The sequence below is a fragment of the Sapajus apella genome, unplaced genomic scaffold, assembly GCF_009761245.1.
Source record: "Sapajus apella isolate SASKATOON/1434 unplaced genomic scaffold, GSC_monkey_1.0 scaffold95, whole genome shotgun sequence".
NCBI lineage: Eukaryota > Metazoa > Chordata > Mammalia > Primates > Cebidae > Sapajus > Sapajus apella.
This window is the reverse complement of record NW_022437035.1, coordinates 503380-516712: the sequence shown is the minus strand read 5'-3', so window position 1 is coordinate 516712 and position 13333 is coordinate 503380. Positions and strand designations below refer to the sequence as shown.

At 53.9% G+C, this 13333-nt stretch overlaps 1 protein-coding gene across 1 annotated transcript in view; it reads right to left on the bottom strand.

The window, feature by feature from the left end:
- The window catches only part of BCR (BCR activator of RhoGEF and GTPase), a 138795-nt gene that overhangs the window by 5204 nt on the left and 120258 nt on the right, over window positions 1-13333 (bottom strand). The window contains exons 17-19 of the mRNA XM_032256618.1: window positions 3376-3435; window positions 2425-2534; window positions 1051-1190 (exon numbers count right to left, since the gene is read on the bottom strand). Of these exons, the coding sequence (XP_032112509.1) occupies window positions 1051-1190; window positions 2425-2534; window positions 3376-3435 (310 nt within the window). The remainder of the gene's footprint in view (window positions 1-1050; window positions 1191-2424; window positions 2535-3375; window positions 3436-13333) is intronic.

Genomic DNA, 13333 nt, shown 5'->3' with positions numbered 1-13333 from the left:
TGTCTTCTGATAGCAGGAAGGCTGTGGGAGCGTCTGATGGGTTTCAGTGTTTGAGCTGGTGTCTTGTCTTTGGACCCAGTTAGCCACTGGTGCTTACCTCCCCACCACAGGCCAGGTCCCTTCTGGAGCCCCAGAGGGAGCTGAAACTACCCCAGGGCCCACCCAAGGGTGATGGGCATTCTGGAGGTCCCGGTAAGGGTGGATGGTGAGTGCCCCAGAGAAAGGTCTGCAAGGCACAAAGTCCTGTTGCTGTGACGACGCTGGGCAAGGACCCTCTGGGGTCTCAGTGCCCTCCCCTGGCATTTGGGGAGGTCCTTCATGGCCTGTGAGGGTTGGTGAGATGGAGGTGGAGACGCTGCCGCCCCGGCCTGAGCTGGGTCCATCAGTGCCCTCTGCCCGCCGCATCCTCACACAGGGCAGTGGACAGAACACACTGAGTCCTGGGCTTTGCAAGTCCTGCCCACCCCCACGGCAGGAAAGCTAAGGCCCCGAGGAAGCACCTAGCCAACCTTCAAGCAGCATGGGTGGGTAGGTGGTTTAAAAACTGGCTTCTATGGGCTGGGTGTGGTGGCTTACGCCTGTAATCCCAGCACTTTGGGAGGCTGAGGTGGGTGGATCACGAGGTCAGGAGTTGGAGACCAGCCTGACCAACATGGTGAAACCCCGTCTCTACTAAAAATACAACAATTAGCCAGGCTTGCTAGCACCCCTGTATTCCCAGCTATTTGGGAGGCTGAGGCAGGAGAATCACTTGAACCTGGGAGGCGGAGGTTGCAGTGAGGTGAGATTGTGTCATTGCACTCCTGCCCGGGTCACAGAGTGAGACTCCATCATAAAAAAACAAAAACAAAAACAAACAAAATCAAAAAACTGGCTTTTACAGAAGCTCCTTTTACAACTCTTGTCTTGTCTTTCTTAAAAACCATAGAACAGTAAATGAAGAAAAGACACAGAGAAGGCTGTGACATGCCCGGGCCGTGGAGCGCTGTGAGATCTCATCATGGACACTGCCGCCCACACCCCCTCCGCCCTGCCCAGGCCGACACTCACTGACGTCGAAGGCTGCCTTCAGCGCCTGGATGTCGGTGGCCACTCCGGACACGCGGTAGATGCCCACCTCCTCCATGCCGCGGCGCTCAATCTCCTCCACGCACTGGCGCACGACGTAGGGCACCTTGGACCTCTCTCTCCTGCGGGAGGAGGGCGTGTTCTCCGTGTCCTCGCAGCCCCGCTTGGGCCGTGGCACAGGAGACCTACCCCGTATCTGCACACCCGAAGCTGGGGTGAGGATGGTCAGGAAGGTGCCCAGGTCTGGGGCTGCACCAGAGCCTTGTGCGTGCCTGTCCTCCCTCTGCCAGCTCAGTCCTCATTGCGTGCACTTCCTCAGGACCTTTCTAAGAGGCTGAAGCAGCCAGAACCCCTGCGAGTCACACGTGGTCTTTGGGGGAAGGCCAGGAGGCCTGTCTAATAAAGTCAGCACAGAAAAGGCATCTGGAAGATTCCAGGCCTGGGGTTAGCAGCCTGTGCTCCAAGCTGGGACATCAGACCCAGTGTTGGTCCTGACACCCACGTGCTGTGCGAGAGGAGAATCTCTGACCCCTGACCCCTGCTGCTGGCCTTAAACATCACACGAATGAATGAAGGGTTGCCTCAGCACCAGAGCTCCAAGTACTGCAATGCTAAGTGCTTTCTTCCTGAGTCTTAGCAGCGAACAATTCCAATACCGCCTGCCACACAGGACACTAGAGTACGAATATTTCAAAGTTAGAAGGCAGTGTTGTGCTGAGGCCTTAATTTTTTAAGTTTGGGTTTTCAACTGGATTTAGGAGCACATCAAAGCTGCCTCTCAAGCCACCCTCTTTAGCAGTGCTCATTTGGGGAAACTGCTGATGGAGTCCTCGCTGCTCATGCCCAGAGCTCTCCCAGAGTGCCACCAAGTGGCTGCCATACAGCTGGGGGTAGGAGTGGCGTTTACACACAGAAAGGTGTCCCGGGTGTGACTGATGGAGGCCCCGGCCCACATGACCGGCAAGGTCAGGGGCCCAGCCGGATTCCATCCTGGGGAAGCAAATGAATTCTCGGAGGAATTCATGTACTTTCAGCTGCTCTCAAACCCACAAACAGGCTTCTCCTGGCACTGACTCGTGACAAAGGGGCAGGGGTTATGACCATTCAACAGGAACCCGGGACCATGACAAATTCCAAGCGAGGGCAGAAACCCTGCACTCGGGCAGTTCCTGGAGCCAGCCTACTGCTTCCAAGCAAGGCGGCAAGGACGTTCCTGAGCTGGTGTGGAGTAAACACCGGAGGGAGCTGAGCACACCGACTGCTCCCTGGGCCTGACCTCACCATGCAGCCACCATGCACAGAGAAGGGAGAGCTGAAGGGACGGGCGCCCTCAGTGCATGAGCCTTCCCCACTCACTTGGTGACCACGGCGATCTTGACTCCGAAGACCCCTGTCTGTTTTCGGGATGGCATCCTCTTCAAGCTGAACTCCCGGCTGGTGAACTTGACCGAGAGCTTTACTTCAATCTACAGTGGGGAGAAGGGGCACAGTCCTCTAATCCTCCTGGTCCTCACATCCGAGGTCCCGAGGGCCCCTGGGGATCTTGTCAAATATTTCAAAGCTCAAGGCATGCAGAGGTCTCAGTGTGAGGTGGGGCCACTGCTAGGGGAAGCCTCTAGTCTACTTCAGCAAGGGCCGGGACTGTTAAAGGAGGCGTCAAGGACTGGCTTCCGCAGAGCCGCCTCCTACAATCCCCGCGGCTCCTCTTGCCTGCTTACTTTTTTTTACATATAGGATCTCGCAATGTTGCCCAGGCTGTACCCAAACTCTTGGGCTCCAGTGAGTCTCCTGCCTCAGCCTCCAGAGTAGCTGATACTATAGGTGCACTATGCCTGGCTTCCTCTTTCTTAGTGACGATAAAAATTAGGTAGGAAAGAGTATTGAGACTGATATAAGAAAAAGCCAAGAATCATCAACTAGTAACATTTTACCATAAATGCCCAGCCCTTTTTGGATGTGTCATTGTTTTAAGGTCTGAATCTTTCAGGGGTACCTAAGGACAAATCGGGGTCTCTATTTACATGGGCAGCCCCCAGGTCCCTGATTGGAGGCCCCACCTGTCCTGGTGGTGCTATGAGACCTTTGTTCAAGGAGGGATGCCCAGGGCATGACCAGCAACTGCATCCCACCCAGCGAATGAAGATTCCCATGCATGGCGATTCTGCTTTTCGGGGGCCCTCCCTCCTCCACCCAGGCTCCCTTTCAGGTGCCAGCTCAAACTTAGCCACCTCTGACCGATTTGAAACAAACAGAGGCCACCCTATCCTTCTGGGGGAAGTGGGCGCCAGGAGTCCCACGGACACATACCCCATTCATGGCGATGACGGTGTGCTGCCAGTCTCTGTCCTGCAGGGCCTGTGGGTCCAGCTGAAAGCAAGGAGTCATGATTGGCAGAGGCCCTGGGTCTGTTCAGAGGCCCCACCAGGCTTCAGCCCATACCCACCACTTCTCCCCACCTTAGTCAGAGGCAGAGCCCAACTGCAGCCCGCATCTCCATCAAAGGCTGAGAGAGGTAGAGTAAGAAGGGTACCTGCCAGACACCCCCGGAGCCCAGGGCCCCACTGCTCCCAGAGCCCTGCTGCCTGGGGAACAGCAGCCCCTCCTCCCTCTGCCCCTCCCACATGTGCCCCATTCGTGAAGGCTTTGTCTCCTGCTTTACGGGGAGCACAAGCTCCGTCAGCATTCCTGGGTATGCCAAGATCACCGGCTGGGCTGGGTGAATGAGCAGTACCTTGGGTGGGGGGGTGTCTTGTTAAAAATACACCTTCCCAGGCTCCACGTGCAGAGAACTAGACTCATAATCTGGGCGGGACCCGGGATTTGCACAACTAGAAACCCCAGGTAGTTCTGGAGTGAAGCCAGGTCAGGGAGCCACCATCTCACTCCATACAAGGCCACTGCATCTGGGCTTGTGTTTCCATCCCTTGCTTCGGGGGATGCTTCATTTTAGTCACAAGGCAAGCTGCCTAAGAGCAGGGACCACACCTCATGATGTCTGCACACATTCACGTGGATGCACATGTACACACACACACACACACACACACACACACACACACACACACACAGAGACGGTGCTGAGCACAGCACCAGGCCTAAAGAGGGGCTGACGATCAGCATCATATCCACTGCAAGGGACCCTAGAGGCCACAGCCACCTGGGTCTTCTGCAGTGAAGTGACTAGAAAATAAGGAGAAGCTCTGGAGCAGGTTAAGGAGCCCAGCCAGCTGCCCCTACCTCACAGGCACGTGCACCTGGGCCTCCTTCCTGCACCCGCTCAGCAAGAAGGCTCACCACAGGCACATCTGGGGGTTGACCCCCCCTTAACTACCCTTCTAGCTCCTACTGGTGAACATTTCCCAAGGATCTGAAATGTATAGCCAGAGTGGCACGGAATAGCAAAGCGTGGCAGGATGTCTCCGCCAGGGGTTATGTGGTCACAGATTATCATGCTGCATCCTGCCCTGAAGGTTTTCAGAGGCCACACTCCAAGTGTCAGGGACCTCACCCTGAGAAGCAGCGTCTGTGGGCAGGGACCAGTCAGTCACAAGCCACATACAAAAAGCAATCTCTCAAGTGGCACTTTTCCCAAGAGCGAACCCTCAGCAGAGACAGGAGAGGACAACACGAGGATGAGGAAAGGGTGCGCTTTCTCTGGAAAGGGAGAGTTTAATACCACTGCGGGGAGCTTTAAAAAATTGAAACCTCGCCTGTAATCCCAGCACTTTGGGAGGCCAAGGCAGGAGGATCACCTGAGCCCATGAGACCTGCCTGGGAAATATAGTGAGACCTTGTCTCTATTAAAAAAAAAAAAATTCAAAAACATTAGCCAAGCATGGTGGCATGTGCCTGTAGTCACAGCTACTTGGGAGGCTGGGATGGGAGCACTGCTTGAACCTGGAAGGTGGAGGCTGCTGTGAGCCAGGATCATGCCATTGCACTCCAGCTTGGGCAACAGAGCAAGACTCTGGCTCTAACTAACTAACTGGAAATGCAAAAACACGGTAAGCAGGAGACAGTCTTCCCTTTCCTTCCAAGAACAGCCATCACCGGGCCCCTCCTCCCTTCATAACCCAGAAGTAGCAGAAGCAGCTGACAAGCAACCCAGAATCCAGGTAAGCAAAGACAGAAAGAGAAACTGTCCAGACACCAGGCGGCTGCCCTCCGATCCCCACTGGAACCGCAACCCACATGCCAGCCCACCTTGCCCTTGCACACCAGGTTTCGAATGTGGGTCCACAGGGCGGTACCGCGAGCACGCAGGTGCTTCTCAGCGGAGGCTGCCCGGCTCCGGCCCGCCCAGCTGGGGTGGAAGTACCGAAGGAGGCCCTGCATCGCAGCCGGGGGGGACGGTGACTCTCGCATGCTTGGCCCTGCTGCTCTGGGAAGCTGGTGGAGCTGAACGAGAGCTTCCAGCCTCCGCATCCTTTTGACCAGGCTTTGAGGGAAACCCCGCCCCGCAGTCTGGCTGGCCAAGGTCAAAGCTTCCCATCACCCCTGGATTCCACTTTTTTGTCTGTGTGTGGGAAGAACATCCTCTCACCCCAGCCTATTGGTTACGGGAATTCCAACCTGTCTCCATCTCCTCTAAAGCCCAGAAAAGCTGAGCTTCCTTCTGTAAGTGGCTAGTTTCCTGTTGCCCAAGTTTGGAGACGCTGAGTAAAGTCTGACTGGTTGGCCTGCCTCCTGCTGGAAGCAGTCTAGACTGCCCAGAATCTGCACACCCCCAGCAGGTAATCACAAGAATCACACGCAGTGCCTCTGACAGACCCAGGGCGGAGGGCACCTGCTCAGGTCCTGCTTCCCCAGAGCAAGCGCAGCCCTGGGCAGGGCTCCGGCCGGCGTCCAGTCCCCAGCACTTGTGGTGTCCATCACCCACCCCAACCTGGCCCTGATGCTGTCAGGTGGGTTCTTTACCAGGCCCCTCTCTGTGACTCCCAGTGACTGGAGACCACACTGTCGGCCTCTGGGCACCGGATCACAGCCGCTGATTTTTGGCTCCCATGGGAGAGGCTGTCCCAAGCTGGCTCTGCTCCAAAGAACAGAGTGTGCTTCAGAGCGGAAGCCGTGTAAAAAATAGCATGATAATGAGGCCTGTGCCTCGGCTCAGCCAACCCCAAACATTGCTCAAGGCTGGCACGCTCTCTCGTGCAGTTATTTAAAGCACCAGAGAAGTAAACAAGCAAAAGACTAGGCTTTGGAAAAACAGATGACCAAGTGGGAAACAGCAGTTAAGGGAAAAACGGAGGCACTCCGGATGCTGTCTGGGGTCTCCCTGGATTGCAAGGTCTTGGTGAGGAATACGCCTGCTGCCTGGCTGGGGGCCTGTCTGCTCACACACAGTGGTCTCAGGAGGGTGGACCAGGTCGCTGCTCATCTCCCACTGGCTTGGGTAAGGCAGGGGCCTTGAAAGAATGACTGTGGTCAGTGGGCCTAGCAGATGGTGGCCGGGAGGTCTGCCTAGAAAACTACCCTGCACATCCATCCCAGAGAAGTGGTGGGGTGGGGGTTGGGGAAGGTCGAAGCCCAACTGGGGCAGGTGTTGCGTGCTGCCCTGAAGCGTCACTGACCACTTTCCATGGTGGCTCTGCTGGGGGCCCAGCACTGCCCTGCTTGCTGTGTAGTCAGCGTAGCTGGATTGAGTTGCCAATGGACAGCCAGAGGACATCCTCTCGCCTACCCTCAGCAAGGGTAGGATGGGGGTTATGAATAAATCATCCAAAGGAGGAAGTGCTCGCTCACTCCTCCCTTACTCCCTTGTAGACAACAGCTTCCTCCATGCCCATCGTCACCAGCCTGGATGGTGCAGCAGGGCGCCCCGGTTGTTCCTGTATGAGCTCCGTGTGTCTGCACTGTAATCTATTCCCGGGGGTGGGTCTTTGCTGAGACTACCAGAGAACCTCTGTGTTCACCAGGAGAGAGATGACAGGCCTCCTGCTGTGGCCTGTGACCACAGTCTGCTCTCCTGAGATCCATCCTACTTTTATTTTGAGAGATAATCTCGCTGTCGCCCAGGTTGGAGTGGAGTGGCATGATCTCGGCTCACTGCAACCTCCGCCTCCCAGGTTCAAGCGATTCTCATGCCTCAGCCTCCTGAGTAGCTGGGATATAGGTGCCTGCCACCACGCCTGGATAATTTTTGTATTTTTGGTAGAGACAGGATTTCACCATGTTGGGCAGGCTGGTCTTGAACTCCTGACCTAAAACAGTCCACCCACTTCACCTCCCAAAGCGCTGGGATTACAGGCATGAGCCACCGTGCCCAGCCCCCATTCCACTTTTAACTCTTTGCTACTTTTCTTTGATCCCAACCAGTCTCTAACATCACTGCAAAAGGAACACCCCTCTCCCTCAGGGTAGACTATAAGCAGCATTGGTGCGGATGTGGAGATATGGGCTCTCATACATGGCCACTGGGGACGTTAAGATGGTGTAGCCACTCCAGGGAACGTAGGGCAGTTCCCCAGTCACCTTGCTGCACAGCCCGGCAACCCCACTAGGTGTCTACTCAATGAAAGAGAACATACGTCCATATAGAGACTTGTACCAAGGACAAGTTCATGGCTGCATTAACCATAACAGCCCAAACTAGAAGTGATCCAAGTGTCTGTGAAATAGTAAATGCAGAAACAAAAACATGGTATATGTATGCAGTGGAAAATCATTCAGTCATAAAAAGGAATGAAACAATGTTAACACACAAGGCCTCAAAAACATAATGGCAAGTGGAAGAAACCAGCCAAAAAAGGCCACTCTAGTATAATTCCATTTTTATGAAATGTGAAGAATGGGCAAATCTGTAGACGAAAAGCAGATCGGCTTGGGTTTGGCTGTAATTGGGAATGGGCTGGGCACGGTGGCTCATACCTATAATCTCAGCACTCTGGGAGGCCGAGGCCGAAGGATCACTTGAGCCTAGGAATTTGAGATCAGCTTGGGTAGCATAACAAGACCCTGTCTCTACCAAAACGAAACAAAACAAAAAAGTAGCCTGGCATGGTGGCACATGCCCGTGGCCCCAGCTACTTGAGAGGCTAAGGTGGGAAGAGCACTTGAGCCTGGGACATCAAGGCGGTGCTGAGTGTGGCTGCACCACTGCACTCCGACCTGGGCAACAGAGCATGACCCTGTCTCAAAAAAAAAAAAAAAAAAAAAGAGCCAACAGGGAAATTGTTTGGGTGATGGAAATATTCTAGAACTGGAGGGCTGGTAAAAGCTGTACAGCTCTGTAAATTTACTACAGAATCGTTCAGTTATAAAAATGGATGCATTTCATGGTAGAAAAAGTTAAAGAAAAATATAGGATCCCAAAGTGGCCACTGTCCACGGTGACAGTGGTGTGCTTCTTTAGGAAGAATCCTGTGGAATCGGTGTAAGAATCCCGTGGAATCGGTGTAAGAATCTACTCATGTGGTTACATTTCATGATGCTTATGTCTTAAAATCTTCCCCAAATATTTGTTCAAGACAAACATCACTCATTTTGAGTTTCTGCAGAAAGAAACCCCCTGGGGCCTGCCCCCCTCCAAGACTAAGAAGCTACGTAAGTTTCTGTCCTATCAGCGCCTCTGCCACATCAACCATGTCTCATTCATCTCAGAATGCCCCCCAGCATCAGACACCCTGCACGGGTGGAATGGCCGTGTGGACGAGGCCTACACGGCCCTGAGATAATCCTCAAAATACAAGTGGGGATTCTCGGTGCCTTCATGACGGCATCCGCCTTACCTGCCAATACCTCCCCCACTCCCATCACTTCCCCCGTGACGTGCTCTTTATTTTGGCTCGTGTGTGTCCCTGCTGCTGGAAAGTAAAGGTGGAGGACAGGGATTTGTCCGGTCCATTCTCTGTATCTCCAGTATCCAGAGACATAAGACATACATCTGGCCGGGCGCGGTGGCTCAAGCCTGTAATCCCAGCACTTTGGGAGGCCGAGGCGGGTGGATCACGAGGTCAAGAGATCGAGACCATCCTGGTCAACATGGTGAAACCCCGTCTCTACTAAAAATACAAAAAAAAAAAATTAGCTGGGCATGGTGGTGAGTGCCTGTAATCCCAGCTACTCAGGAGGCTGAGGCAGGAGAATTGCCTGAACCCAGGAGGCGGAGGTTGCGGTGAGCCGAGATCGCGCCATTGCACTCCAGCCTGGGTAACAAGGGCGAAACTCCGTCTCAAAAAAAAAAAAAAAAGACATACATCTACACCTGTAAGTTAATACATTGTTGAAGGGATCTAGAATTTACATATATATTGGCACAAAGCAAGTACTGTTATATGCACTAGAAATTGCTGAACCAGGCACCTGTCCTCTCACAGGTGAAGGTGCTGAAGTTCCCAGGGGTGGCTGGGGGGGGGCCCAAGCCCGGGGCTTCTCCACCACACTGCACATGCGCCCCCTGGTGGTTGGGGCTTTCATGGTGAGGGGCCAGCGAGTTCATGGAGTCTGGGCTCCCACATCCATCCCTGCACCATGGACATCCTTTTTATCTTAGCCAGAAGGTTGAAAAGTAATTATTTTACTTTTTTTAAAAAAATTGTAAAATATGCAAAATGTAAAATGTCCGACTTTAGGTATTTTTAAGTGTGCAGTTCAGTGGCATCAGGCACACACACTGTTGTGCAACCATCACTATCATCATCTCCAAACTGAAGCTCCACACCCATTAAACAATAACTCCCAGGGGGCAGGTGCCAAAAGAAAAACTCCCCTTCCCCCTGCCCCCAGGTCCTGTAACCTCTCATCTACTTTCTGCCTCTACGAATTTGACTAATCTAGCTACCTCATGTAAGTGGAATCATACAGCATTTGTCTTTTTGTGTGTTATTTCACTTAGCAGCATGTCCTCAAGGCTCACCCATGTTGGAGAATGTGTCAGAATGTCTTTCCTCTTGAAGGCTGAGTAATATTCCATTGTATGGATTGACAGACATTCACCAGCAGGTGGACGCCTGGATTCTTTCCAGTCTGAGGCTGGCATGGTCGGTGCTGTTGTGCACATGGGCATAGCCACCAGACTTGGTGTCATCTTTGCATTCACAAGCTGTTGCCAGGCACTTCCATGGGTTCTTGGGGGAACAACTGCTGCAGAGCGGGCAGTCCAGCAGGGAGACTACCCGAGAACGGGTGGACCTCACCGCATGGTGGGGACTTGAGAGCAGCTGTCAGGGTGCCACTAGGAGGGCCTCAGTCAGACCTGCTGGCCTGTGCCTGGTCAAGTGCCCACATAACCCAGGCTGGCAGAGAAGTCTGGGAAACTCCAGACAGCCAGTCACAGCACCAGCTTTAAACGAAGTCCAGGTCACATCAGAGGTTCACAGTCCAAATCTCATCCCTGAGGCGCATGTAAAACACTAGCAACAACAAAAATTAACACTGGGCCGGGCGCGGTGGCTCAAGCCTGTAATCCCAGCACTTTGGGAGGCCGAGGCGGGTGGATCACGAGGTCAAGAGATCAAGACCATCCTGGTCAACACGGTGAAACCCCGTCTCTACTAAAATACAAAAAATTAGCTGGGCATGGTGGCGCGTGCCTGTAATCCCAGCTACTCAGGAGGCTGAGGCAGGAGAATTGCCTGAACCCAGGAGGCGGAGGGTGCGGTGAGCCGAGATCGCGTCATTGCACTCCAGCCTGGGTAACAAGAGTGAAACTCCGTCCCAAAGAAAAAGAAAAAAAAAAAAAAAAAAAAAAAAATTAACACTGATGCCTCCACTGGAACATGAGTCATGAGCCCAGTAAGACACACAAATAGATCAGGAGAAATGGGAGCATGACTTGATATAATGTTGCCTTCTAAGGAGAATAGACAGGGCTAACAGAATTTAGCAACCTAAAAAATTTGCAAACGAAGAGAGACGTGCCCATAATCCTAGCACTCTGGAAGGCCGAGGAGGGGAGATCATTTGAGGTCAGGAGTTCGAGACCAGCCTGACCAACATGGTGAAACTCTATCTCTACTAAAAAATACAAAAAAATTGGCCGGGCGGGGTGGCACATGCCTGTAGTCCCAGCTACTTGGGAAGCTGAGGCGGGAGAATCGCCTGAACCCAGGAGGCAGAGATTGCAGTGAGCCAAGGTCACACCACTGCACTCCAGCCTGGGGGACAGCACGAGACTCTGTCTAAAAAAAAAAAAAAAAAAAGAAAGAAACAACTGAAGGAAGAAATTCCTAACAGCAGCCAGGCTCCAATGTCCTTGGCTCTTCCAACTGTGGTGACTCCCGCTTTGGCCCAAGATGAGCAGCGGCACTGGGACCATGTCTCTGGGGCCCTGTCTCTGCCCACCGCACTCGGCTAGGCTGCAGACTGGACTAGCCCTCCAGCAATGTGTCCCATGCCCCGTCCCATAAATCCTGTGCTCCCGCTCATTTGGAGCACAGGATGTTGATGCCTTCACCTTGCAAAATCCCTCTCTGAACATACAGACTCAATGTCCCCTGCTCTGTGAAGGTTTTTCTGTCCCCTGACCTACCTTACTTCCCAAATAATTGTGCCACATGTGCCACTTGAGCCACCAGTCACTCTGGGCCAAAGCCTGCCCCGGCTCCTGGCACATTTACCGCACTCTTCCTTTCCAGCTTCTCAGATCTAGACCATGAAGGCTGGGTGAGGGGTCTTCTCGTTCTTGGGGCCTGGCACACAGGAAGCCCTCCATCACTAGGATGGCACAGCAGGTTCCTGGTGTCTGAGGATGGACTGGGATGGCCTCCCTTGCTCAAATGGCTCATTCAGGCTTGCGGCTGGCTTGGAAAGGATACCCGCTGTGTCCTCCTGCACCTGCCCACACACAGGGATTCGATTCGTGCTTTCAGTGGCTCTTTGCTGGACTGTGGGCACCACCACAGCTCTGTCCCTGCTGTACTGTGTGTCCTCCCCTTGCCTTTCTGGCTCATGGCTCTGAACAAAGCAGCTCACCCAACCCAATTTCTAGAGCCCACCCCACCCCCCAACCCTCATGGAGCCTCTATCGTGCAAGAAGGGAGGTGGGGACCTGGCAAGTCATCCAGGACAGCCATTTGAAGAGCAGAGGCCAAAATCAGACTCGGGCAAGTAGTTCCTGAACCCAGCTCATCAGCACCATTAAGGGGAGCAAAAAACCAGACCGGGCCAATACCCCAGCCCAGAAGACCCCGACTCCTGCTGTCCACAGACGGGCGCAGGAGCACCTTTGCCGAGGACTCCTTTCCATCCCAAACCCCTGACCTTGGAGGAGCCCCTGGGGCCTGCCAGGGGCCTCCGCCCTCATGGCTGGATCCAGACAGTCCTGGGATGCTGCAGCTTCTGTACCTGCTGCACCAGCCTCACATCACCGGAGGGTATCTCTACTCAACTTCTGAGTCGAGATGCATAAGCAGGGTGGGAGCCTACAGCAGCCCCCGCAGCAGCCTGCAGAGAGCCGAGCACCTCCCACACGGCACAGCACAGAAGGCACCTGCCGTCGCTGGGAAAAGCCCTGATTCAAAAAGGCTGGGCCCCGGAGTCATGTACACCCTCTCCCAGGTATCCCTGTGCAGAAAACAGTGTCCCTGGGGGAGAAAGAGGCCAGGCTGGTGTCAAAGAGCGTCAATGGCATAGTCACGGTCCCTCCTCCGACTTCCTTCCTCCTGGAATCCCACAAACAAGCCCCCCTGCTGGGAGCCTGGCGGTCCAGGGACCAGAGCAGCCACTGCCTACTTGGCGTGAGTCATGAACGCCCTTCACAAGGCGATCAGATTCCTTCCTGTCCAGTGAAGGCCAGGAGCCATGGGTCCCACCCACCGCTCCCACTAACACAGAGATCAGGGGCTGGGGCCAGACTGTGCCTGCTCCATCACCTCCTCACAAATGACGACAAATAATGATAAGAACAGCAGCAAACACTGACCCCCCACCCGTGAGAGCATAGGTCATTCAACCCTGGAGGCTCCATGGCCCCCCACCCCAATTTAAAGGTGAGGAGGCTGGGCGCAGTGGCTCACGCCTATAATCCCACCACTTCAGGAGGCTGAGGCAAGTGGATCACCTGAGGTCAGGAGTTCAAGACCAGTCAGGCCAACATGGTGAAACCCCATCTCTACTAAAAACACAAAAATTAGCTGGGCATGGTGGTGGGCACCTCAGCTACTTGGGAGGCTGAGGCAGGAGAATCGATTGAACCTGGGAGGTGGAGGTTGTAGTGAATTGAGATTGTGCCACTGCACTCCAGCCTGGGCAACAGAGTGAGACTGTCTCAAAAATAATAATAAAGGTGAAGAAACGCATTTGGACTAGTTGGATAGTAACTTGCCCA